Source organism: Lycium ferocissimum, chromosome 4 (assembly GCF_029784015.1).
Source record: "Lycium ferocissimum isolate CSIRO_LF1 chromosome 4, AGI_CSIRO_Lferr_CH_V1, whole genome shotgun sequence".
Lineage (NCBI taxonomy): Eukaryota > Viridiplantae > Streptophyta > Magnoliopsida > Solanales > Solanaceae > Lycium > Lycium ferocissimum.
This window is the reverse complement of record NC_081345.1, coordinates 24,671,555-24,699,264: the sequence shown is the minus strand read 5'-3', so window position 1 is coordinate 24,699,264 and position 27,710 is coordinate 24,671,555. Positions and strand designations below refer to the sequence as shown.

At 35.6% G+C, this 27,710-nt stretch overlaps 3 protein-coding genes across 3 annotated transcripts; 2 read left to right on the top strand and 1 right to left on the bottom strand.

The window, feature by feature from the left end:
• The first annotated feature begins 1,992 nt into the window (after window positions 1-1,992).
• LOC132051911 (uncharacterized) lies at window positions 1,993-8,585 on the top strand. Its single transcript, XM_059443170.1, has 3 exons — window positions 1,993-2,606; window positions 7,383-8,160; window positions 8,258-8,585. Exons 1-3 carry the CDS (start codon window positions 2,097-2,099, stop codon window positions 8,272-8,274), a joined length of 1,305 nt encoding a protein of 434 aa, XP_059299153.1. The 5' UTR covers window positions 1,993-2,096; the 3' UTR covers window positions 8,275-8,585.
• A 1,530-nt stretch (window positions 8,586-10,115) lies between these two features.
• Window positions 10,116-15,770, top strand: LOC132051909 (peroxisome biogenesis protein 19-2-like). Its single transcript, XM_059443169.1, has 5 exons — window positions 10,116-10,278; window positions 10,752-10,800; window positions 11,538-11,832; window positions 14,050-14,366; window positions 15,442-15,770. Exons 1-5 carry the CDS (start codon window positions 10,236-10,238, stop codon window positions 15,485-15,487), a joined length of 750 nt encoding a protein of 249 aa, XP_059299152.1. The 5' UTR covers window positions 10,116-10,235; the 3' UTR covers window positions 15,488-15,770.
• Window positions 15,771-16,157: 387 nt separating this feature from the next.
• Window positions 16,158-23,870, bottom strand: LOC132051908 (putative glucuronosyltransferase PGSIP8). The gene is made up of 5 exons (XM_059443168.1): window positions 23,281-23,870; window positions 18,011-18,263; window positions 17,685-17,886; window positions 17,448-17,595; window positions 16,158-17,085 (listed from the first exon to the last, which is right to left on the bottom strand). The coding sequence occupies exons 1-5, from the start codon at window positions 23,544-23,546 to the stop codon at window positions 16,542-16,544; spliced, it is 1,413 nt and encodes a 470-aa protein (XP_059299151.1). The 5' UTR covers window positions 23,547-23,870; the 3' UTR covers window positions 16,158-16,541.
• Window positions 23,871-27,710: the final 3,840 nt, after the last annotated feature.

Genomic DNA, 27,710 nt, shown 5'->3' with positions numbered 1-27,710 from the left:
AATAGGACACAGGGAAAGGTAAGGTGTATCGTAGCAACTTCGGGTATAGTTCAGGGGGGTAATAGTGCCTTATAAATAAGTCAACGGATGATATTTTTGTACCAAATCCTATAGTTCGAGGGCATTTTAGGCCCTTTTTCATATAAAGTTTAACTAGCAACATTCACTTTTCAATTAAACATTTATTCTACCAATTCATTTCTAAACTTTTATACCCTCGATTGACTGTGATGACTTAGAGTTACCCTAAGTCCATGAGTAATATAACGTACCAAGGTATAATTGAATTGAATTTTGTTTATCATATCATTCTTAGAGTAAGTAAAATAAATATAATATACGGAAAAGGGCTAAATATACCCTTGTATTATTGTAAAAGGGCCAAATATAACCTTTGTTATACTTTGAGTCCAAATATACTCCTAACATTATACTATTGGCTCAAATATACCCCTCCACTATTAAGTTTGTCCGAGGTGAAGCCCAATACCACATGTCACTCATATTTTAATGAGGTGGACACCACGTGGCATGCTACCTCACTAATCAAAACCACTTTTTCCTCACCTCTCCCTCCTTCCATATCATCTTTCACCATTAGCACCTCTCCCTCTGCAATTGCAACACCCTTTTAAAATTAATTTTAGAGAAGTTGCGTTGAGATACCTTAAAATAATAGATTTGAGGATTAATTTTAGAGGAGTTGTGTTGAGATACCTTAAAATAATAGATTTGAGGATCGAAGCCATAGTCACTGAATTGTTGAGGTTCAACAATGGGGAATTTGTTTGACATTTTGGTTATTTATGTGGGAAAATGGGAATACTACTATACTATGCAAAAAGACTAGAAGTTTGCACTGGACTAATCCAATTCAAGTGTAAATCAAAGTAAATCAAACGACAAATGAGAGGGAGTATGGTGTTCATCTTTTTCATATGAGGAATGAAGGACAATATAAAGAACAAGTGGTGGGGTCTTTGTGTTTTATTTTTGGTAAAGAAGGGAAGTGATAAATAGAGACTCAAAGGGTGATATTTGATTGTCACCGGAAAAATTAGGAATTTCCAATTCACAACCAGTTCTTCTTTTTTGGAAAGCAAAGTCAATTAGGTCCTATCTTAATTAACTGGGATTTTTCTTTCTCAAATTTGAGCTTTTTTCTTAATTAACTGAGACTTTTCCATCCGTAATTAATTTTAAAAGGGTGTGGCAATTGTGGAGGGGGAGGTGGTAATGGTGGAAGATGATATGGAACGAGGGGGAGGTGGGATAAAATTGGGTTTGGTTAGTGAGATGGCATGCCACATGGTGTCCACCTCATTAAAATATGAGTGACATGTGGTATTGGGTTCCACCTTGGACAAACTTAATGGTGGAGAGGTATATTTGAGCCAATAATATAACTTTAGGGGTATATTTGAACTTAAAGTATAATGAAGGGTATATTTGGCCCTTTTAATAATACAAGTGTATATTTAGCCCTTTTCCGTATATTATATTATTGTAGAAAAATAATTTGTCAAATAGAAAGGAAAGGTATATGGTTTTATGTTCAGAAATAATAACACATATCTAATATGTATTCATAATTTTATATTTGTTAAAAGAGAGCCTCTACACCACTTACTTTCTTATGTGGTTATGTATTTTATTTTCTCACACATTCAACCCTCATCCATACCCCCTCCTCCTCCTCCAAATAAATAAATAAATCAAGGGCAAATCCCCCTTTTGAACAATTCAAGGTAAAAGTAACCTATTTTTTCTTGTTTTGGAGCAATGTCCAATAAGAATGATATTTTGTGTTTTCGCTACTTGCAGGGTATTTTGAGCTAATTGACTAACAATAAGGGTGTTTTTGAACAGAAAACTTAAAAATTAGGGTATATTTGGCCCTTTTCCAAATGAAAGAAACACTGCCTTTCTGGCTTCATAGGATTATTATAATAACCGAAGCAAATAAACCAAAAAAATTCCAACATCGCGAAGACCCAAATCGCCTTTTCCAGTGGAGAGTAGAATGCAGAATACAGATATATGAGTAGAGAAACCTAAACCTCAAGAAATCACCTGTCCTCTAAGCAACAATTATAATGAATTATTCATCTCATCAAAACCAATATCCTAATTACCCTCCTCCTTCCCAACCCTATAACCCACCTCAATTTCAACCCTACTACTCCAATCATCAATACCAACATTACCCACACCATCAACAACAATATCAACAACCTCAACAACAATATCAACAACCCCAACAACAATATTCATCATATTATACCACTCCTAATTACCCAAATTCATATCCACCACCACCACAACAACAACACCCACAAACCCATCAACAATGGCATCATCAACAACCCCTGATTCATCCACCACAGAATGCTTATCATCAGTTGCCCCAAAGAACAGATGGGGTTGTGGCTGTGCCACCGTTGGTACAGTTGCAAGGGCAAAATTGGTATCCCCAGCCTCAAGGGTTTCGACCCGTGATTGGAGGGCCGGGTACCTATACGGGTCCGGGTCAGGGTCAGGGTCCGGGTGTGGGTTCTGGTGCATCTTCTAGACTTGGCCCGAGGCAATCTAGATCGCGTTCGCGTGTAAGTTGTTTCTGTCAAGTAAAAAGTATTTGTTTTGCTTTTCCTTTTTCTGAAGATTTGGTGTATGTTGTAACTTATATCAGTGTGATCAAGACTGCAAAGCTAGAATCTATTGGGGCTTTATGCAAAAAATGCTACTATAAAGAGTGGCCTTTAATGAATAAAGACTCAATTGAAGGGAAAGACAAATAGAACATATGTAGTTCAAGAAAACTAACTATAAACCGAAACCATAATTATGTAGACAATAGAATTGAAAAAGTTACAATTTTGTGAAATCTTTTTATTTGGTGGCAGAGGCTTAAGCGTGCTTAAGAGAGCGAGAGCCTTTGACGATACTGAGTTATATGTCAAATTTCATTTCTCTGAATTCATGATGACTCATAATTGAGAACTTGAGTTTTGATCATCAATTCCAAAGCTAACCATGTTATTGCAAGTATAATATGCCAGACCATATTCTTAAGGAGGAGAGGGTATCTGTCAAGTGTTTGTGAGCAGGTGTATAGCTGTTGAATAATCATGTGTTGTTTTTGCTTTCTGTTGTTTGAATTTTCTAACACATATTGTTATGTCTGCAATCTTGAATTTCCTTTTTTGGTGACCGAGAAATACGTTTGGGTCAACCATTAGGACCAACTGCATCTTTTGAAACTCAGGGATAATGGGTCCGCCCCTCTACCCCTTCTCCACTTAAATACCAGGCCTAATTCGCATGGCGAAGGGCTCGAACGTGTGACCTAACTCACTAGTCTCTCAACCCTTGCCACTTGAACTAAGCCCTTGGGCATTTCTGCAATCATGAACTTGTGACCTTTTTGTTCAAAAGTCATGTGAAGCATTCTATTAGTTGGCAATCTATTATATGTTATTTCATGTCGAGCTCTAGTTGATCTAAAAGAATAGAGTGCTAAGACAATTCATTTGAGGGGATTATGGTATACAGGAAGAAGCTACATGCAGACCATGCCCATTTGCTTTTAGAGATTAGTTTAGCCAAAAATCTCTTTAACTAAAGTTTCAAGTAGACCAGTCGGCCACTCCAATACTTACAGCATTTCCAATGCTATTGGATTTGCTCCCTTATACAAGATTGGGCATCGTCTTTGTTTCGTGATAGAATATTCTGTGATTCATTGGTCTGCTAACCCTTGTTTGAGAACGGAGAAACAACAACAACAACAACCCAGTGTGATCCCACATGAGAACGGAGAAAATCTTTCCTTATTCATGTAGACATGGCAACACCTAATCATTTATTGAAATGTGACAATGTTGTAATCTCTGTTATAATGGTTGGCTGTGCTTGTGGAGGTCGAAGTCGCCATGGAAACTTTATACTTTGTACACTTATTGAACAATGTCATGAATTTAGCTGTTTTAAGATTATGCCTGTCAAAATGGTGAAATTTGTCAGTTTGTGAGGTAGAAGAAGATAAAAACTGGTAGAATACTTTTATTCGAGTAGCCTACTCCGCCTACTGTTGCTGTGGCTGGGAAGGTAAAAGGTTTGTTCAGATTTAACCTTGAGCTAGTAGAAGAAGGGACTAGAACCCCATCCATATGCATTGAGCCGCTATCTCTCTCTCTTTTTTTTTTGGGGGGGGGGGGGGGGGTGTGGGTGTGGGGGTGGGGTGGGGTAAATAAACATTGTATTTATTAACAAGGGCAGTATGTACAGCTCAAAGAAAAATGGAAAAAGGAGCAGCAAACTGGACAAACCCCAGTTGTGCTCGGACTAGGCCCAAACTATCAAGAAACAACTATCTTTCAATGTTCAGTCCATTTCTTCTAAGGGTAGAAGTTCAGCCTCTGCATATAACTTGCTAGCTTTGGAGTTAAACTAGCTCCCAAATGAACCTCTTGGATGATACGTTTGGTCAATACTTGGACAATTCTAGTCTTGTTCTGGAAAATTCTGGTATTCCTTTCATCCACAGATGATGGACAGTAGAAGCTTGAACCATTCTATAAACACCTGAACCTTTACTGTGACCCTTGCAACTCCTCGCAGCTTATTGGATATCCTCCTCTCATACCATAGCCCTTCTCTGAATGCCTTGCCAATATAGAAGTTTATTCCAAACCTGTCCAGATACATTGCAATGAAAGAACAGGTGTTGTAAGGACTCTTCAGCTTGGTTACACAGACAGCACACACTGATCAGTTGGCATCCCCCTTTTTGCTATCCTGTCTTTAGTTGCCAATCTCCCTAGAATAGCTAGTCTCAACATGAAAGTGCATTTTGGACAACCTTGATTGTTGCAGACCAGCCTCCTCCAAAACACCTTAGGGAGAGCACCCTGGAACTTCTTATAAATTTTTCTGATTGAGAAAGTTGCAACTTGTTGAAATTCAACCAGATCACACCCTGCCTCCTCCAAGTATTGTTTGGCTTTGGGAATTTTCTGGACAACCCAAGAAGCTGATTTAGGAGAAGTGTCCCAGACTACTTCTCCTTTAGTATGGTAGGCGTGTACCCACCTCACCCAGAGTTGTTCCTTCTCCATGCATAGATGGCATAGCCGCTTACAGATAGCTGCTTTATTCCACAGCTCCACACTAACCAAATTAAGACCCCCTGCTACCTGAGGGTAGCACATCTTGTCCCATGCTATCAATGCTCTCCTTGAGAACTCAGCTGTGCCAGTCCATATTGAGCCGCTATCTACTCTACCAAACAGCCAATCTTATTTCCATTTCTGAGTCTGCTCTATTCTTCTCATCATGACCATTATACTATCATTAATTCGTCTTGTCAAAATTTTGATTAATTGTGTGGAGATGGAGTAAAATATTAAGCGATGCAGACAAAACCAGCAGTGAGGCTGTAAAGTTAATCTCGTTTGTGTGATTTGAAGTATAATTACACGGCCATTATAATTTTTGCAGATCTCTCTGCATTTCCATTTTCTCCCCCACTTCTCCTCTTTTTTTTTTTTTTTTTTTTTGATAACCGTGGTGTCCAGGCCTCTGGCCCGCCTCGACTAATTCCACGGGCCTCCAACCAGCGATAGGTACCATGTAACTCTATCCACCAAGGCTAGGACAGATGGGAAGAAATTACCTTTTTTTAATTTTCTCCTCCACTTTTAGTAATCCATTTTGTTGGAACTGGCCTTTGAAGTCTTGAATGTTCACATGAGGCTACTTCTGCAGGCTGGTCAATCATGGGATAGGGGCGGTGGTAGAAAGGGTGGTCAGCACAGAGGTGGTGGTAGGGGTAAAACCAAAAGAGACAGGCTTATGACTAAAAACTACCCAGAACCAAGCCCAGTCGATTCAAAATTTAGCAATTCTGCTGGAGTTGTTAGATGTGATTGTGCAAGGTTGATTGTGGTGGGATAGAGGGAAAATGCTATTATAAACCTCTTTGACGAATAAAAGTGCAATTGAAGAAAAAGATAAAAAGAATATATTTAGTTCAAGAAAAATAACTATAAACCCAAATCATAATTACGTATACATCAGAATTGGAAAAGTTACAATTAGGCAAAATGATTTTATTTGCTGCCGTTCTCTTCAAGGCAGGGCCCGAATGCGTGACTTAACTCACAAGTCCTTTAACTTTTGCCACTTGGACTAAGCCCTGTGGGCATGTCCGCAAGCATGAACTTGTGGCCTTTTTGTTCAAAAGTCATGTGATCTCTTATATGTTACTTCATGTCGAGCTCTAGTTGATATGAAACAGTAGGGTGCTAAATGAATTATTTGAAGGGATTATGGCACACAGGAAGAAATAGTTTAACCCAAAATCTCTTTTACTAAAGTTTCAAGTAGACCAGTCGGCCGTCTTGATACTTGCATCATCTCCAATGCTATTGGTTGTGTTATTGGATTTGCTTCCTTCTACTTGATTGGGCATCGTCCTTGGTTCATGATTGAATATCCTGTGATTCATGGGTCTGATACTTGGTATCCCTTGTCTGAGAATGGAGAAAACGTTTCCCTATTCATATAGATGTGGCAACACCTAATCACTTGTTGTGATATGACAATGTCCCAACATCTTCTATAATGGTTGGCTGTGCTTGTGGAGGTGGAAGTGGCCGTGGAAATTATATACTTCGAAAATACACTAATTGAACAATGTTATGAATTAAGCTGTTTTGAAATTATGCCTGTCAAAATGGCAAAATTTGAGTGCCTGTGAGGTAGAAGAAGATAAAAACTAGTAGTTGTTATTCGAGTAGCCTGCTCTTGCTGTGCCTGGGTACGGTTAAAGGTTAATTCAGATTTAACATTGAGCAAGGAGAAGAAGGGCCAAGAATGTGGAGAGAGTTTACTACTGGAAGTAAAAAATGTTTGGCAGGCTTAGCTCGGATAGAAATGAAATAAATCTTTGTTACACACATTTGAATCCTACTTTATTCTCATCATACTATTCTGCTAAAGCTTAGTATTATGAGAACAACGCTCTCCATTCACTTTAACCCATCCATATGCATTGAGCCGGTCTCTATTCTACCAAATGGCCAATCTTTTTTTGCATTTTGAATCTGCTTTACTCTTCTCATCATGACCATAATGCTAACCCTTAATTTCGTCTTACCTTGTCAAAATTTTGATTAAATGTGGGGAGGGAGTAACTATTTAGCGATGCAGAGAAAGCCAGGGGTGAAACTGTGAAGTTAATCTGGTTTGTGTGATTTGATATAATCGCTGAATTTTGCCAGATCTCTCTGCATTTCCATTTTCTCCTCTGTTTTTAGTAATCCATTTTGTTGGAACTGGCTGTTGAAGTCTTGAATGTTCACACGAGGTTACTTCTGCAGGCTGGTCGATCATTGGATAAGGGTGGTCGTCAGCGCAAAGGTGGTGGTAGGGAAAAATTAAGAAAGCCTGCTGGAATTGGTAGATGTGAAGTGTGCAATATTGATACTGGTAGTGCAGGCATCCTTAAGCATCACCAGACTGGAAAGCGGCACAAAAGGAACTTGGCAAAATTGGAAGCAAATGAAAACGGATCTGTTAACGATTCCCAGAATGTACTGAAACCTTCTGGTGATTTAGAACCAGGAACAAGCTTGAAGCCTGATAACTTGCTTGGGGAAGAAGAGACTAAGCAGAAGCTGCCAGAAAATATTCCCTTAGACACTCTACCTTCCGAAAATAAATTAGAAACTGAACAGAAAATCAATAATGCACAACAAGCTGGAAATCAGAAGCGTGGTGTGAAACGCAAGATGCTGGTTGGTGGAGGGAAGAAAAAGAAAGCTTCTAAAGCAAAGAGGATGGCGATTGGACCTTCCAATCCTAAGGTCGTAATTCCTTTAACGTGTGACCTATGCAATGTGAAATGTAGTTCACGGGAGCTTCTTAGACTGCATCTTTTGGGTAAAAATCACAAGTCAAAGCTCAAGTGCACTGAAGGTCACCACCCTATATATGGACAACAAGGACTTCAAGCACTTTATCCTCCTAATCCCGTCACAAATTCCTTATGCAATTTACAGGGTGCTCAACAAGTTTCGAATGATGCACAAGTTTCAGATCCCATTGCTGGTGTTTCTGTTCTTCCTCAGAATGGCAATGCTGTGCCTTCTGCAACAGGTGTGGTTTCCGACTCTTAGCAAAATTCCAACCCTTGAGTACCAAATTCTGTTCCTGAATTTTGACCTTGCTAATGCATCTATTGAAATCTCTGCAGGAGTCAGTTTGAATTGATATGAGAACATATATGGCTCACTGCTGAGCAACTGAGTAATCCCCCTATCCCTTAGCTTTTCTAAGTTGACAAGGTCAAGGCGCAAAGGATTCCAGCTTTAACTTATTTTTGCTGAATAGTTAATTTCTGGGTTTCTAGGTAAAGGGGAATTGTTCTTTTTGTATTTCTTTGCTGTCTTCATCCCCATAATTAAAAAAACATGAAATGATTTGGGGATGAAAAATAGAGAAGTTCAAACTTGTGAAGTCCCCTTGTTTTTTTCTTTCGAATGGAATCAATTTTTATGTTTTTCCTGAACTTTTTCTTTTCATTCTGTTAGTAGCAAATGTAGATGTTAATTGGATTTAATTTATAATTTGTAAAAAAGGAATGCTTCTTAAACTGTTTGAGCGTGTTGGTGATACTTATCCAGAAAACAAGCCTAAAACAATTTTCAGCAAACAATTTTAAACCAATTGTCCTCCGTCTATGTCTGAGAACATAAAAATTACTCCTACTGTTATTGCTAGACTCCTTTGGACTTGGGAGTGAAAGTGTTGCTTATTTTGATGAGTTAAGGTAATAATTACTTCAAGCTGTTGAATTTCCCTAAGATATGACGTCTAAAAGAAAAATCTCTTTCTCCTCTTGAAAATAAGTGAACAGTTCTATGTCGAACGTATGGGCACTTTCAGAAAGCGGACGAAAAAGAAAACGAAAAGGCAATTCTAAAATTTAAAAGTGAAAATCTCAAGAAAGAAGTTTATGCAGTCATTTAGTTCTCAGTTCAAGTGCAATCCAGGGCTGAATAATATTTTGGCATAATACATAAACAGAACCTTAAATTTGGTTTCAGCTGGCAAGTATGTGCTCCAACTTTGAGTTTGCACAAGTAGGCATCTCAACTTGTATAGTTGAACACGCAAACATAAATGTTGATGTGGCATTAACGTGACATATCAAATTTGGAGGTGTCTAGACGTTCATTTTGTAAGTTGGAGTGTTCAATTGACAAAGTAAAAATAAGTTGATGTGCCTACTTGTGCACACCCAAAATTGGAGAGCATAATTGCCAATTTAAGAGCCTGTTCATGTATTATGCTTAATATTTCAGTAAATATTTGTTCTTAGTTCGTCCCACGGATGAACAACAACTATCGCTTTGATAATAAGAATAGATGAAAAACGTAAATTACTTTGAGCCTGTTTGGATTGGCTTATTTTAGGTGCTTTTAAGCCAAAATTGCTTTTAAGTACTTTTGTAGTGTTTGGATAAAATAAAAAAATGCTTCTAACCACTTGTTTTTAAGTCAAAATGACAAAAATAAGTCAAAAATCATAAGTTAGAATTCCTAACTTTTGGCTTTTCGCTTATATGCCAAAAATCATAATCCCATCCAAACGTGCTTAGACATTAGTCGACCGAATTATGTTACATGTGACATTAATCTCAATTCTCAATCAAATGAACATGAGAAATAAATTAGCTTTCTTGGAGGTATTTCTTATGCCGAAAGCTTTCTTAAACATTTATGAGACACCATTGTAATTTATGCAGAGGCTGAATCAGGCTTCAAAATTTATGACTTTTATAATGATTTTAAAATAATATACACGTAGTGTGGTGTAGTAATCAATAAAGTGGGTTAAATACCTTGAGATGTCAGGTTCAATTCCCTGCAGAAATAAAATCAAAATTTAAGATTAAGTCGAACTCTAATGCGGACACCAAAAAATGATCTCTTTCGTGGTCGGTTGATTTTTTTTCTTCAAAAATCTGAAGCAAACGTCAGCTAAGCAAAACCCTACTCCCTTTTGTCGGGTTTTCCGCCAAAAAAAACCGTCACTGTACCTTACGTATACCCTCTATATATAAATGTCACCACTTCATTTTTTCCAAACTTTTTTTGATTCATAAAGATTGGATTTTTATAGATATATTGGCAATTGACTAACAGGAATTAAAAAAAATAACGTATCCATGGCTACTGAGCACTCTGATGATTTAGACCAACTTCTTGATAGTAAGTAGCCACCACCCCCCCTTTTGCCCCATTTCAATAATTCATTACATGTAAACACATCTTTATACAATTTCTATGTTTTCTTGCATATAGAGTGAGTTTATTTGGGATGAGCACAGTGTATTATATCAAGCCATAATTTTACTCCCTCCGTCCCAATTTAAGTTTCTTATGGTTTAACTGGGCACGAAGTTTGAGAAATAAAGGGAGATTTTTGAATTTTATGGTCTTGAATTAAATTAAATATGTGTGCGGTCAGGGACAATGCTAGAATTGGAAAACCTACTAATATAGAAAGAGGCACTCTTGGGACATACCAAATAGAAAAGTAAGACACTTAAATAGGAATACTTTAGAAAATAGATACATGGTCTGAAAGCATTGGTTATGGGACGTGTTAGATTTTAAGGAGAAGATGTAAGTGAAATAAATTGAATTGGATTGGAAACTCACCCTTTTGAGTTAATTTTCAGGTGCTTTGGATGATTTTCAGAGCCTCAATCTCACTTCTGCTTCTCAAAGGTCTTTTTTGTTTTCACTTGTACTCCCTCCGTCCATTTTTACTTGTCAATGTTTGACTTGACACACCCTTTAAGAAGTAATTAATAAAATGATAAGTTTACTATGTCACCCTTTGAATATAATAAATTCAATGTTATAGGAGGTTGTGGAGGACTCAGATTAGGATAGAAGGATAGGTTGCTTATCCTTTCACCCTAGTAGTTGTAGTTTTGCTCATTCGTTTATTGCCATTTGATTTTTTGCATTTGATTTCTACTTATATTTGTTGGCCCTTTGTAATTTGACTGTCTTATTTATCTATGGTAGCTAATGCTCCTTTCTTTCGGGACTGTTCTATCATGACTTTCTCGCTTTTGATATGCTTGTCCCTATCTGACTTTTTGTCTTGTTTTCCTCTCTTGAGCTGAGGGTCTTTCGGAAACAGCCACCCTACCTTTCAAGGTGGGGGTTAGGTCTGCGTACTCTCTACCCTCCTCAGACCCCACATTGTGGGATTTTACTGGGCTTGTTGTTGTTGTTATGGGCAATTGCATTGGGAAATGATTATAGTTAATAATGAAGGTAAATTAGGAACCAAGTGATAACTTTTTTCCTGGCTTTCCAAACTGAACAAGTAAAAGTGGATATCTATTTTTAGTATAGTGACGAAGGGAGTAACATGTTAATTTTTACTTCCGTTTTAAGCTAATGAGGTTTGAGTTTTGAGCTGTGATTAAAAGTGTGGATTTTGATTGTAGAAATGGGGATGGAGAGGACAAAAAAGAGAGTAGCTCTTGTACACCTAGTGAGGTGCAAGGACTTGGGATGTCGTTGCCCGATTTGAAAACTAAGAAGAAGGGTAAGCAACCGGCTTCTAAGGAGGCAAAGGATTCACATGTCTCTGAAGCTCTTGATAAGCTTAGAGAGCAGACTAGAGAAGCTGTTAAGGGATTGGAATCAGTTGCTGGGCCGAGACCCGGTGTGGAGAATTTTGGAAGCGATCCAATGATGGAGGATTGGATGAAGCACTTTGAAGAGCTTGCTGGTTCTCAGGTATATTTTTATCAAACAGCACATATTGAAAGTGTGAAATATTATGAGGCTTCATAGCTGAGTTTGAAGTCTTTTTCAGGAAATTTGCAAAATGATTGATACATTTTGTTCTCCTATATACTTAACATTTGGGAAGGGAAGGGGGATGGAGAGGAAAGAGGTGTTAATATATTGATGTAGTTAAGAGAAAGCATTTTGCTTCATTATAGACATCATTAACATTTTCAGCTGACTAAATGGTTGCTTTTATGCGTGGAAAACTTTTGGTAATGAATTGATATGAGATCTCAACATTTCCCAATGATTGTAAACGTTCTGCAGATTGTGAAAGCTGTTGTAGTCTTGTCTAAAGTTGGCCTGTTGAGTTCGATCGACGTATATGCTGTATAAATTTGTGCTTATTGCATATGGTATAAGTTACGCGGACTCTCTGTTTTTGGTGCCGATCCAGCCTCGACATGGGTCGGGAGCGGGATACGTCTGGGATACGATCAACCAAGTTTGAATACTCCGACCGGAGTCCATCGATAAATTTGGGGGAATATTGAGATTTTGATTTCTCAAACTTATAGATAAAACAGATTTAATATAAGGGAAATGACATGCCTTCAATATTATAGTACTTATAGTCTCATTTTTGCTGCTTCATGTTTCAGAGAATGAAAGATTGAATTCTACAATATACATGTAAGTTTTTCATAGAATATCTCTCAACAGACTTTTTATAATTTTGAATTTTCTTAGCCGAATCCCCGCACCCGTATCCATACCCGGATCCGCACCCCCGAATCTTAAAATTTATATTTTGCCGAATCCGACAATCGAATCCGTACCCCTATCGGATACCCGCACCCGAGTCCGAGCAACTTGGCATATGGTAGATCCATTGACTAAGGAAGCTGAATGAAACTTTTTGTTCCAAGGACTGAATTTCATTAAATTGTTTGGTCTTGACTGAATCCTCCAAAAGTAAAGAACTGTCAGCCTTCTAAAGACAATTGGGGGAATCTATCCAATATGTGTCCCTTTCAAAGCCTGTTACATTCTTAGGTCCTGTTTTCCTCTACTTTGGAATTTCTTTGCTTAGGATTTTGGATTTCACCATTGATCTAAATACTACTTAATTTCAATCATTAACTGTTTTGACAAATTTTTTCCTGATAAGGAAGCTGTTTTGACTATTAATATTCAGTTTGAGCTCTGTTTCATCTTCTTGGTTAATGCGAATGAAATACAGTCATGGATCAAATAAGGAAAATATTGAACTGTTTAGAGCAAAGTGCTGAGATAAATTTCCCATTGGCTGGATTTGGGGATAACATCAAAATGTCCAATACATTAATCATTCAAAGATAGAGGTCGACTATAGTGAACATGAAACATTTGAATGCGTTGAATGAGAAATTAAAATAACTCAATAGATACTTTCTAATTGAATTGAGGCGAGAAAGGGTTAAGGTGGTGCAATTGTAGATTAAGGTGTTATATGGATAGAAATCTGCACTATTGGCTCGAGATAGGTTTCTATATTTATCAGCCCTGAAAGTTGTTCACAACTTGGATTTGCATTTGAAGTTTTGGTTACCTATAGTTTGAAAGCAATTCTGGTCGCCTTATTCTCTTTTTTATATTCTCTTTTCTTTCTTAATAAGTCAAAATTGTTTTATCTATTGCACCACGATGGTACCTCAATTACACAACATGACTATTATACTAAGACGGCGAATTTATAGTCTAGTTTATGGTGCACGTGAACCTGTGATCTTTCCGCCAAACTATTTCCTAGAATTGATCTGATATTATCTGTTGGCACCCATGCTCCAAAAAGGCTAAATGGTGCTCTTGGTTGAGTGCTGAGTTATTTACCAAAATAACATGGATCAGTTCCCACTTAATACAATCTTTTTTCTCCTTTTTCTTAGTGGTGCACCCATGTTATAGAAATCCTAGATGCGCCTCTGCACTAAGCCTCTAAGAAAGTCCGTTGAACTATCTAATACATAAAGATATATCTTCTGTGCACCAGAAAGTACAAACAAAATGTAGTCGGTGAATAGCTCTTAAAATTTTCAATTCCTTTATTTTCTGTTCCATTTCTGCAATCATCCAGAATGTCCATGAAGGCCATACTCTCTAGTGTATATCTTTTTCTTATATATAGCTTCTTCTCACTTTTATGGAATGGATTTGTAACTATTTTGATTGACTAATTGCTAGGACATGGAGTCTGTTGTAGAGACCATGATGCAGCAGCTTCTTTCAAAGGAAATTCTTCATGAACCCATGAGAGAAATCGGAGAAAGATATCCAAAGTGGTTGGAGGACAATAAAGCCAAGTTAAGCAGTGAAGAATATGAACGTTACAGACACCAGTATGAACTTATAAGAGATCTAAACAAAGTCTACGAAACTGAGCCAAGCAACTTCAACAAAATTGTTGAGCTTATGCAGAAAATGCAAGAATGTGGCCAACCACCAAACGATATAGTGCAAGAGCTTGCTCCAGACTTTGATATATCAACTCTTGGACAACTGTAAGTGCTCCAGTATCTTCAGAATTTCATTTAAGTTGTCTGTATGTTGATTTATTGGTAGTAGGTAAAGGCAGGAATCATGGCTTTTTTACCTGGAGATTGTAGTTCCTTCAAGGTTTTTGGCATTTGCATATTTGCCTTACATTTGGATGATTGACTAAAAGTATGCAATTATCTTTTGTATTCTAGATTCGGGATATAAACGTAGATTATATCGACTTTGTCCCCTTATGATAGTATCCTATCAAGGCCTGAAAGTTCCACTTTCAAACTTTGTGACTAAATGGAGCTGGTCCTGCAAAAGTCAACTGCAGTATGATCCAGATATCCTGTTTACCTGTGATACTGTTAAAAGTTAAACCGCTTTCAGTGACCAACTCTCAGATCAAATCGCCATAAGATTTCTGTTAATCTTGATGCTTAGGGGTGGAGATATTAAGTCTTACTATTTACAGTTAAAACCCATTCAGGCAAGTTATTGAAACAATACAGACAGGAGAAACAGTATTTCGATAGTTTGACAATGGTTGCAGTTTATGACTAGAATGTTAAAAGGATGTATTAGTTAATACTTTCAGCTTCAACAGTAAAAAGTTAATGATATGAAAGCTTGCGGTTTTGTATGGATTTTTGCAGATTTTCTTTAACCTTATGGACGGCAAGCATTTACTCTTCCTCCGCCACCCTTTCTCTTCCCCTAGAGAACTAATAAATCTCAAAAAGTTTGCTGGATCATGTCCTGTGTGACAACTGTCCCAGCTTAAAAAGCGATAGCAGTCAACTAAAGAACCTTGTGCTGCATTAAATGCTTAATAATATGAAAGGAAGAGCAAAATTTGTGTGGCATATGTTAGATGGGGAAACTTTCCCAGTCTGTACACCATCGTTCTGATGATATCTGAATCTTTAGCGCTCGCACACATGTGTCTTGGAAAAGGAGCCCCCTTAGTTATTTGCAGACGCTTTTGTTTCATGTAGATCACTGCTATCAGCATGAAAATGGAACCCCTTAACTGTTTTGATGTTTAGCAGTATTTTTGATTGTGATTGAGCAATTTTACTTCTGGTTTTGCAGATCCCCGGATATGCTAGAGTCCCAACAGAACTGCTGCATTATGTGAAGACACTGGTTCGACTATCCTGCTGGCCAGCTTGCTCCTAAATTGTTCTTTTACCATTGTAACAATGTGCATGGAATATAAGTTATCTTTTGCATGGAATTTGATTTTGAGGTTATTGCTTATCTCACCCTGGTAACAGGCGTGACGTGCATTCTTTTCTTTCTTTTTGGTCTTCGTATATGGCATACCTTTGCTTACATGAAATGCTTGGAAGTTGGGAATTCTTGAGATGGTGAAAATGAATAGTAACTATATTAATGGATTACAATCATTTCAAGGTATGCAGCAGACGAGTCACAATAATAAATTGTGCGAACAGATCATATTGAAGAAAATTTATGATCCTTAAGATTGTTGCTTCATACAATCTGAGACTTTGTTCTACTATTTCACCAAGCCTAGCCTACTCCAACCACATTAAAGTAAAGAAAATTTTCACTCCTTACTTTTCTTTTATAATATCAGCTATCTGATTGCAAAAAATTAATAGGAGCCGCTTCTTTAAGGATGACAGGTAAACACGGAAAGACATCGAGTTGAACTATGATCTATTTGGAAAACATAAAAAAGAAAACTACCCCATCTGGGGAAAAAAGGAAAGAGAACATATACTCCACCAGTGCCAATTGTTTGAAACATTGCATTTAGTAAAGGTTAACTTGACCAGTCCTTAAGCTAAATCTAAGTAGATTAATTCAAACAATGACAAATAAATATTTACATTGTTAGCATACATCACTTAAATCCATGAATAAATAAAAAACCTATCCAACATCTTAGCAAAAGATATAATCAAGTGGGAAACAATCTTTTTCTCGTGGAGTAACATTCAAGAGAATAATAGGCCTGTGATAGTCCATGTACAAAACAATACATCACCCCAATCCTAAATTGTGTAATTCACATCAGTACCCACTCACAGAATTCTTTCTACCGAAGACCAAAGACTAAAGCAGTTAGGATAGCACAAGCACACTCCAAGTCTCCTAAGCAAAGAATTTGGAGATGTTTCTGAAGTATTAATCTCCTGTTGATTCCTTCAACTTTCCGAATTTCAATACAGTTTGTTAGAACCCGCAGGTGCTGTAGACTCGCTCAACTTAGGCAAGAATCCTTCCCTCTCAAGTGAAACATTTAGAGAAGACTTGATTTTAACCATTGCCGTCCATAATGCTGGGGAAGCACAGAAGGCATATGCAAATACAGACATTGCTCTTACAACACCGTCGTTGTACCAAGGGTACGCCATCACCAAAAGGGCCCCAAGGATTCCAACCCATGGCACCAAAACAGGTAGCATTGGCAAAAGAAATGCATTCACTGTTATACAGGATAGTGCAAAAGCGCCGAGTAAGTAGAGACTCCAGCCAACTAGTGGATGAACTGTACGAGGAATGACGAAGAAAGGAACTGTGTAGGCAGCAAGAATGGACCATATAGCAATCAATTTAAGGCCAGTTCGTAGTAAGAAGATACTCTTGCTATCCTCATGGCGATAGCACAACTTAGATAAATTTGGGCGTGCTAGGCGTGTCACTACAATTATTCCTAGGTAAAATATAGCTTGGATCAACACTGCTATCATCTCAGCACCATACCTACCAAATACCAAACAGGTTAATTGTTATTGTCATGAACATCAAATATCTCGGGTTATACATGCACTTCATGAAGAAGGTAAAGTGTTCACCAACAGGGATGAAAGAATTAATCAATATTATGCTCTTTTCTAAAACATCAGGGTTGCATAAATCTTGCAGTTACCATGCAATTCAGGCAGACAGAAATGTTGAGCAAGGAGAGACGAAGAAAACAAGAGTTTTTCTTTCAGCTGATTTTTAAACTGATTGATAACAATCTCCAGAGGAATAGGATGATCAATCTTGGAAAAAGGTTAATGTATTATGTCACACAAAGCAAAAAAGAGTTCTACTGTTACACAAAGCAAAAAAGGTCTTACCCAAGAGTAAGACGTCGCTGTTCATGCCACTGGATGCCCAAAGGCAAAACAGGCCACGACCACCAGTACCATGGTTTTAACCATGGAGCACCAGGGAATGTAATGACACTATTAGGTCCACAAGGTACCGACCAATGGAGCTTGAGATCTGAAGAATTAAAAGTTGACAATCGTTATAACTTCTTGTGAACTATGACAAACTTTGTTCAGTAAACATAGTTAAAGAGTCAAACTTACAATAATAAGACGCGTCCATTTGGTAACCTAGAGGAAGCCTGTAATTTCCCTGGAGCTTGGTACCATTAGAAGGAGGGTAGAACATTGGCTGATCAAGTAAATCTGGGAAATGGCCTCCAATAAAACCTTGGTCTGCACCGTCTTGGTTTTCCCTCCCGATCTCTATCTCATGAATCATGTTATTGAACACCTTCTTCGATGGCTGCAATTCAGCTTTTGTAAGTAAAATGTAGAATTCCATTTACTAGACATACAGATGAATTGCCAACGTTAGCGAACAAATTAATCAGGACTAGGATACTATTGAAATGGGATAAGCTGATTACCTGCAGGACAAAGAGACCAGTGTGGAAGATGCAGGGATTAATGAAGACAGCACAGAACTGGCCACATTGGAAGAGTTCATCAGTTTTCTGGAGGAAAAGGTTGTCTGCATCAAGCATGACAACCCTGTCATAATCTACGAGGCTCCATGCGTAAAGTTTGTTCAGTGTCAGCTTGAATCTCCAATTAGGGTTGATACAGTATGGATTGTTCAGATTTTTAACTCTCACCACCTTTGCGCCATCTTCCTGTTCTCTGCATACCAAGAACGTGAAGGATTACTTTGTTTTCAAGGTTCACATTGTTTTGTGCATGAAATGGACATTTCCATCACACATTTTCCCCCCTTTTGTGCTACATAATAGGTTCTAAAGCAAAATTTTGGTACATCATCTAACAAGAACTACTACTATTACTAATGTGCCTCAATCTCAAGTAAGTTTTAAGTCGTTATATGAGTCCTTATTGTCCATATTGCAACATTTATATCCGTCTCAATCCAAGAGCAATAATATTATCTTTGATTAAGCAACTTTGCTAAACTGAAACGTAACAAACAACTACTCAACTACTTTGGCTTAAGGTGAACAAAATTTAGGAAACACTGTGTGTAGATATACCAAAGATATATATATATATATATATTTTATTTTTTTTTAAAAAAACACTTCTATTTGAAGATTGGAGCATGCAAAGAAGGAATTCAATTGAGAATACACCACTTAAGGTCCCCACTATGATAGAGAACCTAAATATGCTTACTTAAAAATTACCGAAAGGCAACATTGTGTAAAACACAAAGTGCAAACAACTATTCTAATGATGTAGCACTTTTGAGTAACACGTAGCCTGCTCTGCTTTCTAATAGTGTACCTAAAAGAAGAATAAAAAAGGAATATCCTTTGTTGAACAAATACACTCCATCCCTATCCGACAAATTAAATACACTAAAATAGATTAACGTAGTGTATAGAAAAAGCACATGACATAGACCATTAGAACTTGTACGTTTATTCAAATTCAGTTAAATCTTATACGTTTAGCATATCATGTAGATTACCCTTAATCATGTAACAAGAAATAAAACTTATATCTGGAATATCAAATATTCTTTTCTCTTTGAAGAATATCATGTCTCTAGTCCCAATTATAACTGCAGTACCTTCTCCAAATTCCATTGCTGTATGTCTCTGTTTGTCTCTCTTTCTTTGTTTCTTTTAGTTATTTACTTGTTTTTTGTCTATTGGAAATTTGAAAGAAATAAACATTAAAAGAAGATTTATGGTGCAGAATGTGAAAATGGTATTTGTGTGCAAATGGACTTGAAGGAAACTAATATGCATTTATTTGAATGTGACATTGAATCAGTGATATCAACCATCAAGGCTTGCTTTGAGTTTTAGGTTCATAAAGTACTTTTTATCCATTTTGGATTCATTTTTTTGCGCGGACTTAAACACAACTAAAAGTCGCCCTCATGACTTTTACTTAACTAAAAGTACCCCTCGGGGACTTTTAGTTGAACATAACTAAAAGTACGCGGAGGGCAGACTTTCATCAAGATATATATATATTTTTTTTAACTTTTCAAGGGAAACTTTTAGTAATGCCTTAGCTAAAAGTGTGTCCCATAAAACATAACTAAAAGTATGCCCCATAAGGCGTAAGTTTTCCTTAAGGTGTGCAAATAGAAATACAAAATTAGCACTTAAGTGATTCCTTCATGTTTACAGAGAAAATTTACTTCCAGCTTCTGTGCTTCATAACTGTGAGTTGAATATAAATTTTATTGAATGGCGCATGGCACCCGGAAACTTCAAATCCTGGATCCGCCTCTGATTATAAGCACATGAATCTAGCAATGCCTAGAAATAGTGACTTCCCAAAAGCATTGAAGTGGCCATATTATATTAGCTGTGGAAAGAACAAAGGGCAAGGTGCATTTCCTAGAAGACACCAATCCAACCAAAACTGGGCTTTGTGCCAGAAAAGCTTATCTTTATTCTGCCCATGTCAGATAGCACCATTATAATTTTGAAGTAAACCAATTTTTTCACTACAAAGTTATCACCTTTTTTTCTTTTACAACCAGGAGATCCGGGAGAGTAAGTGATGTATATTATATTAAACAGGGTGAATAATAAGTCTGCCCCTTTATTCTTCTCTACTTAAATACGTATCAAGTTTGTATTTTTGATAAGGTTTAAACTCGTGATGTGTGTCTAACCCATACGTCACCAGGGGCGGAGGGAGGAATGGCTAAGGGGGTTCATCCGAACCCTTTTCGGCAGAAAATTACGCTATTTACACATAGTTAAATTTACTTTTATGTGTATATCGTAGGCGTTGAACCTCTTTTGACTTCTTCGTGTGTTTATTTTTTCATATATTTAAACCCCCTAGTGAAAATTCTGGCTCCGCCACTGCACGTCACGTGTGACACTCTTACACTTAACCAATAGCCTTGGTAATGTAATCACACATTTTCTAAACATTCTTAAATTATAAAAAGGAATCATGATGCTATAACTTTTTCATATAATTTCTTAATAAATTTATTTTCAAAAATAAAGAACTAATATCCAACTTTACACCAATTATCAAGTTTCTTAACTTCCGTAGAGATCTGCAATTCTTTTTAAAACAAATGGAGTAATTAATATCACTACAGCTCTCTGCGTGACAAATATATTTTGGTAAGTAAAAGATGTGGCTCATGTGGCATATCCAGAAAGAAAGAAAAAAAGGTTCACAATTCTCTTCTTAGTCTTATCCCTTCATGTCAATAATGTATTCCTAAAAAAGAAACAATATCCTAATCCTAATCATACCATAGTTGTCTTTTAAATTTGATTGTCGTCGCATAGCATGAAACACATAAAATAAAATCATTTCGCCTCCTACCATCATTATGAAAATGATGGATAATATTGTAAGAGCATGTAAATCAACAGCTACTTTTGTTTATACAAAAATATCTTGGCCGTGACAACGTATGTATTAGCTGGCAAGATCAAGATGGCTAAATTGCCAAGTAGTTCCCTAATTTACTACTCTCCTTTCACGAGCATGAAAGCCATTATGCAAATTTATTATTTAATCAGTTAATGAAAAATATTTAGTTAGGAAATTAAATAAACTGGAAAGAGGAATAGTCCCATTCCAACTAATTCAAAGAATATCTAATTCTTCCACGTCCCAATTAAACTATAGTATTATTACCAAACAAAAGCTAAGTCTGATCCCTTATCAAGTCTATTTGCGTGAGTCCCGCAAGCGCAAGCTCAAAAACCAAGAGGCAAACAAGAATGCTAATTTTATTCAACACCCAATAGCGGAAAGAAGTGTTGAAAAAAATATAAAGGTGACAAATTCTAGTTTATTTGACTGTATGCCAACTTTAAGAAAATGACGAAGACAATAGTAATGAAGGTTCACAACAAGCATGTTACTGATTTCCAAAATGTAAATTATAATAAAGAGTTTTAAAAAAAAAGTACGAAGACAATAGCAAAGAAGGTTCACAACAAGCATGTTACTGATTTCCAAAATGTAAATATAATAAAGAGTTTTTTAGAAAGTAAAAATCATGAATTAAAAAGTGGACTTTAAACTTAACACAATACCAAAAGCTAATTTTATGGAAAAATTATCGGAAACCGTAAAAGGAGATCAAGCCCCATCCCTTAGCCATGTGGGACTCAACATCTATAGAGTCGCAACAAATATATGCAAATACCAATTCATTTGCAACGATAAAACAAAAAAATATTGTCAAACAAGTATGACGTAGACACCATTTTGTTTTTTGTTTTTTCTTTTTCACGGTGAAAACTTATTCTTCTCTCACTTAGTTCATTTTAATTTATGTGATATACTCTTATTTTTAGTTAGTCCCACAAAAAAATTGATATATTTTTAATTTTGAAAATAATTAATTTTATTTCTAATTTACTTTTAGCAAAACAAATTATAATTCACAAATGTAATGACTATAAGTTTTAAAATTTTTATTGCCACACCAACTTTAGGATGTGTTAATGATCAGAAATGTAAAGCATCATACTTTTTTTTAAAAAAAATATATCAATTAAAATAAGAGGACTATATTTTTCTAGCACTAATGTTTAGCAAGCGTTTGGCGATAAAAATCAAATATTTTTCATTTTATTTTAAATTTTTGAAGTTGGAGCTAAAAATTGAATTGTATTTGGTTATACTTTTTGCAATCAGAGAAGAGAACATTTTATTTGAAATTACGAAAATGAAGTAAGAAAACAGGTAACAAGATGTTTTTTTAAATGTAGAATCTAAGTAGGCATTTGGACATGCAATTTGAAATCATGAGATGAAATCAGCGTTTGGATATGCGATTTCATCTTATCAAACCATGGGATGAAACATCCAAATCAAATCATGATTCCAAACCATGTCTAAACGGCACCTAACTTCAAAGTTTGAATTTGAGATTAATTTCCATGACCAAATTACACCAATTGTCAAATAAAGTGAATAGTAATTTCTATGGTCAAACGGGTCCTTAAGTATCTATCTACAGCCACTACAGACTCTACTATAGCACGGGAAAAAAAATGGGAGAAAAGGCCATAAATAGTCCCTGAACTATGGGAGTAGGTCTAAAATGGTCCCTGAACTATACATTTACCGGTTTTAGTCCTTTAACTATTCAAAAACTTATCAAATTTGCCTCCGTCTATTTTTTTATACAAATGAACAAACTCATAAACCTTCGTGAGTTTATGAGACCGTTCGCTTTTTAAAATGAGACCGTCGATTTTTTAATTTTTTTTTTTTTAACAAAACCGACCTACTAGGTGGTTTCCGTCCGTTTTAACCAACAATAGCCGTCTTCTACGAAACGAGAGATCTTGAGGAAAAAAGTTGAGGTTAGAGAACAAACTTGAGGAAAAGGGAAAAGAGAGAGAGAAATATGTCCGAGGAATGGTTTGAGGAATGGTTTAACGATTAATCTCACGATGGTTTATGAAATAGACAATGTTTGTATAAAAAAATGCATTTTACATCAAATTTGATAAGTTTTTGAATAGTTAAGGACTAAAACCAGAAGTGTACAAGCCTGCGACCATTTTAGACCTACTCCCATAGTTCAGGGACTATTTATGGCCTTTTCTCGAAAAAAAATACCCAAAATATCAAAACCGAAGAAACACTAATACACGCCAAGGTGACAGCGCATTTTAGCAGAAACAACACAAAAAAAAAAAACAATGGAAAAAAAAGAGAGACTTACAGTGTTCGAACCCAACGAAGAGGAACATCAAGTGAAGCAATGACAACAAGATCAGCTTCAACTCCCAACCGTGAAAGTGATCTGAGCATTACACGTGTCGCTACGTAGAACTCATAATCCCTTGGTGTTCCCATATACATCATTGTAGCATACGCATTTCTATGTACCCTTCTTAACGACGTCGTTTGTGTCCCAATAGTCGCCGTTGTTGCTATCATTAATATCCAAAATCCCCATACTAACAATAAGCTTACCCTCCCCATCATTCCTTAATCAAATCTATAGAAACTTCAACAAGCTCAAGACATTAACAAATCTTTGAAAAAAAAATGATGGTTTTCATATGGCATTTCTGTTTAAATTACCACCGGAAAATAAAAACCCAGATTCCGGTGAAAAATGGCTGCAATATCAGTCCCTTAGCTTTGATCAAATTGCTTAATGACCAATCTTTAGTGAATATTAACAACAAAAAAGAACAAGATCTAGGGGCTGGTGGATAATGGTTCAAGTGCTATATGGAAATGAAACGGCTTTTTATAGAATTTAAAATTTTCTACTGTGTGTGTTGTAGGAGTATTAATTTTTTAAGCTTTTTATTTGTTGTATCGACGTGTGTTTGCGATATATGTGAGGCTGTGCATGTTGAAAGATGGGCTGGTTTCTCTACGTTGACTAGATGGCGTGAATGTAATGGCTAATACTACGTGGCAAAGATATTTTTGTCCTAAGTGTTCACTTATTTTGATTCAATTACCTATTAAGAATGATTTTTTTTTCTTTTCCAGATTTACCTTTATTTACTCAAGACAATAAATGACCAAGTTTCTTATTAATTAAAGGGTTTAATCAAAATACATATTTTTTTAGGAGTAACTACTATTTTCTTAAAGAGTGTGTTAAAGGCTTAGTTGACACTTATTTTGAACCGGGTGAATATTAAGGAGTAAGTAATTATAATTAAGGAAATACTTTACTTTAAGAAATGGTTTATCGCCAGAAGATTTCTTCTCCTGCAATGGAAATGGACCCGCTATTGTTTCTACTTTTTGAAGAACAGAGCCATCAGACATGTAACGGAATAAACGCTTTCAGGACACATATTTCATTTTTATTTTTTACTTTAAAAAGAATATTCTTTTCATTTTTCGTCACTATAACAAGGGGAAAAAAAAAATTAAAGAGGACATTCAAAGGATTCATTTTTGAACCATTCCATTAATTTTCTGTGATTTTGTCTTGAATACTTTGACTTAGTCCTGCTACGTTTTTAAACCTTAATCTTCATGGTAAGACGCATTTAATATATTATCATAGACAATAATGAACCGTTTTATTATTTATTTTTTAAGAAAAGAAGACAGATGTTGGAATCCACGAATTTAAAGTATCATGGCCAAGTTGCAATTCTTTAATATATGTAGTACAAATTAATAAATTAATAAGGATTCTTATAATCTTGAATTGGAAGTTCTATTAGTAATATTGCAAGTGGATTCAACTAAGATCATTTCTCCAATGACCAATTGACTATTTATAGATAGTGGACTTTTGAATATTTCTGAAAAGACAAATTGCGAAGACGCAAATGGACGCAGCAATTGTGTGTGTTGTTTGACTCGGCCAAACTACTTGTTTGACATTTGGGTAATTACATCATTTTATTTAAAACTTAATTATTGTATTTTAACGTAAGAATACCTTTCGGATATTATTCAATAGGTGAGAAGAGTTAATATCCGTCATAATGTTTTTACAAAGCATAATTATAAAGACGGATTTAAAATATGAAATTTATGAATTCGTAAAGCAATCTCGAGTTGATATACAATAGTAACTAAAATCGCAATCAAATATATTGAGTCAGAAAGAAATTATTAAATTCATGTAAACCTAGAACTTACACTATATATAGATCCGCCTCCAGACATTCAGGTATGCCCATAGTAACAAATTTGGAAAGTACACGGACATTGGCAATTCAGTGATTAGTTACCAAAAAGGTATGCCCATAGTAACAAATTTGGAAAGTACACGACATTGACAATTTAGTGATTAGTTACCAAAAACAGGAGGTTGTTTGGGTTGAAGTTGTCTTACCTGAATCATAAAAACAGCTAAAGAGGTTTACAAAGATCTTAATATTGAGTCAAGTCAATCGTAAGATTTTGTGTTAGATGTGTATATTCTTTTACAAGAGACGAGAGTTAAAAAAAATCTCTCTCTTAATTAGTCTCTCCATTCAAGTTTACGCGTGACAAAATTAGGTTACAGGTGAATTTTATAGGATGTAGCAACTTGTTTATTTTTATCATTATCTACTCATTGACACAACACATATGAAAGATTTTATACCGGTAATGAAAAGAGTATTTGAGTAATCTATAAAAGTTTTAGTTTTGTCCTCAACTAGTAATTTTTGTTAAAATTTTAAGGCAAATAAAAGCGAAATTAAACAAAATAAGGTGTCTGAATTCGTAGCTGTCATCGAATCACTAAAGCTTCAGCTTGTGTAGCGCAAGCTGCACGTTACCAGACAGATTATGCTTATTTCTCCTTAGTTTCTTGAAGATGTTAAGTAATTATTCTGAATAAATTAAGGTACGTAGGAATATATATTAACATCATGGTTTAATGAGGATATTCGATTATTGCTTGCATGAGGATAATGATCAGAACTCAGAAGGCATCTTCTTTACCTCAACAAATATGACGAATGGGAGTTTTTTTTAGTTCTCAAAACTATGAACAAATCATCGAACTATTAATTATAGAGTATCGATCTTTGATCTTTTCATGTGTATGAATGCCAATAAATAAAAAAATACATACATGTACATATATAATAAAGTCCTTTATTTTTTATTTTGTTTGGGTTTAATATTAATCTTCGGATTTAGCCATTTCATTACTGGAATTTATTTTTTTGGCTGAAAAATTGTCACATGATATTATGTAATTGATGGCCATTACGTTTTACCATTGTTGGTTTGTTTGAATTAAGTATTGCGATAGTGGTTGCTTGAACATGTTACATTAATTAGGTACCTTTTGTTTCCTTTTCCTTCATTGAGTTCTGATTTTTGAAATAGCATGTGAACATAGTAAATACAAAAGAAAAAAAAAATTGTTTCGAATTCAAAATATTAGTTTAATAAACAAATTAGAAGAAGCCGAATAAAGAAAGAAGAAATACTATTCCAGAATATTTTATTCCAGTTCAGGATAACATTTAAATTGTAATTAATTTTTAAAAGCTTTCACAAGAACTAAAATTCAGATTGTCACATACTCGTTAAAACTAAATCTTGAAATAGTAACCACTACCGTTGAACTAATAAACTCTTCCTAGTTCCTATTATCCTACTCATTGATAAAGTGGACGCAAGTGTGACAGCATATATGCACGACCATCGTTATCGTAGTGCAGTTAAAACTAGTAAATGCTTAATCTAGTAAATGATTAATTGTTCTTTTCATCGTAATAATGTTAGAGACACACGGTTTCACTTATGAATTTAGCTGAAATCGACCCTTTCAAGCTTCAAACAATCCTAAGGGAAAGGCCCTTAGACGGAGAAAAACAAAATAGGAACATTTCAAGTCAAGGGTATTAAGCTACACCGTGTTCGCCTTTGAGATGATCAAATCTTAATGAAGGATTAAAATATCTCTATTCCCTGCCCACCAATTAAACTGATCCTTTCCAAATTTTAGTAGTAATAGTTGAGTTAACTGTTTTGCTAGGGTCTACTGAAAACAACCTCTCCGCACCGCTTATGAAATTACACTGAGTATGTTGTTGTTGTTGTTGTTGTTGAGTTAGCTATTTTAAAATTATAAGTAATAATTTTCACTGGTGGCGATAAGCTATAAATAAAACTTCAAAATTAGGAAAAAATTACTAGTAAAATATTTGTCGACAAGTGGCTTGGGGGATGGGGTTCAAATCGAGAGAAGTCGATAGTGTGCATGTGAAATTTTTATGGGTTGATAGCTGATGTTACAGAGGAAGAAATTGCATGTTTTTCCCTTCAAATGTGGATCATTAATTTTAGCCCTTTAGCAATCGAATTTATACTCAGCGGACGTGCGTTCTTTAAGGTTAAAAGTCATGCGGGCCATAACTTATATTCTTTCTGTCTCAATTTATGTGATAAACTTCCTTTTTTTGTCTTCCCCAAAAGGAATGATACTTTTTTATATTTAGAAATAATTTAACTTAAAACTTCTCATTTTACCTTAATGAAATAATTTACAATCACACAAATTTTTATGATTTGTTTTAAACCACAAGTTTCAAAAGTCTTCCTTTCTTTCTTTAACTTCGTACCTAGTTAAACTATATCACATAAATTGAAACGGAAAAAATAAAATATTATGATGCGAAAATATAAACTTATGTCCTACAAAAAACTTGTCCGGTTATT

What these genes read in the sequence shown, in the direction of transcription:
- LOC132051908 (XM_059443168.1), bottom strand. Translation starts at nt 23,546, where the DNA reads ATGATGGGGAGGGTAAGCTTATTGTTAGTATGGGGATTTTGGATATTA. An exon ending in CTTCGTTGGGTTCGAACACT is followed by an intron (nt 18,264 to 23,280) that starts GTAAGTCTCTCT and finishes CTTGGTATGCAG; the next exon opens with AGAACAGGAAGATGGCGCAA. An exon ending in CAGCGACGTCTTACTCTTGG is followed by an intron (nt 17,086 to 17,447) that starts GTAAGACCTTTT and finishes GGTATTTGGTAG; the next exon opens with GTATGGTGCTGAGATGATAG.
- LOC132051909 (XM_059443169.1), top strand. Translation starts at nt 10,236, where the DNA reads ATGGCTACTGAGCACTCTGATGATTTAGACCAACTTCTTGATA. An exon ending in CTCACTTCTGCTTCTCAAAG is followed by an intron (nt 10,801 to 11,537) that starts GTCTTTTTTGTT and finishes TTTTGATTGTAG; the next exon opens with AAATGGGGATGGAGAGGACA. An exon ending in ATATCAACTCTTGGACAACT is followed by an intron (nt 14,367 to 15,441) that starts GTAAGTGCTCCA and finishes CTGGTTTTGCAG; the next exon opens with ATCCCCGGATATGCTAGAGT.
- LOC132051911 (XM_059443170.1), top strand. Translation starts at nt 2,097, where the DNA reads ATGAATTATTCATCTCATCAAAACCAATATCCTAATTACCCTCCTCCT. An exon ending in AATCTAGATCGCGTTCGCGT is followed by an intron (nt 2,607 to 7,382) that starts GTAAGTTGTTTC and finishes TTACTTCTGCAG; the next exon opens with GCTGGTCGATCATTGGATAA.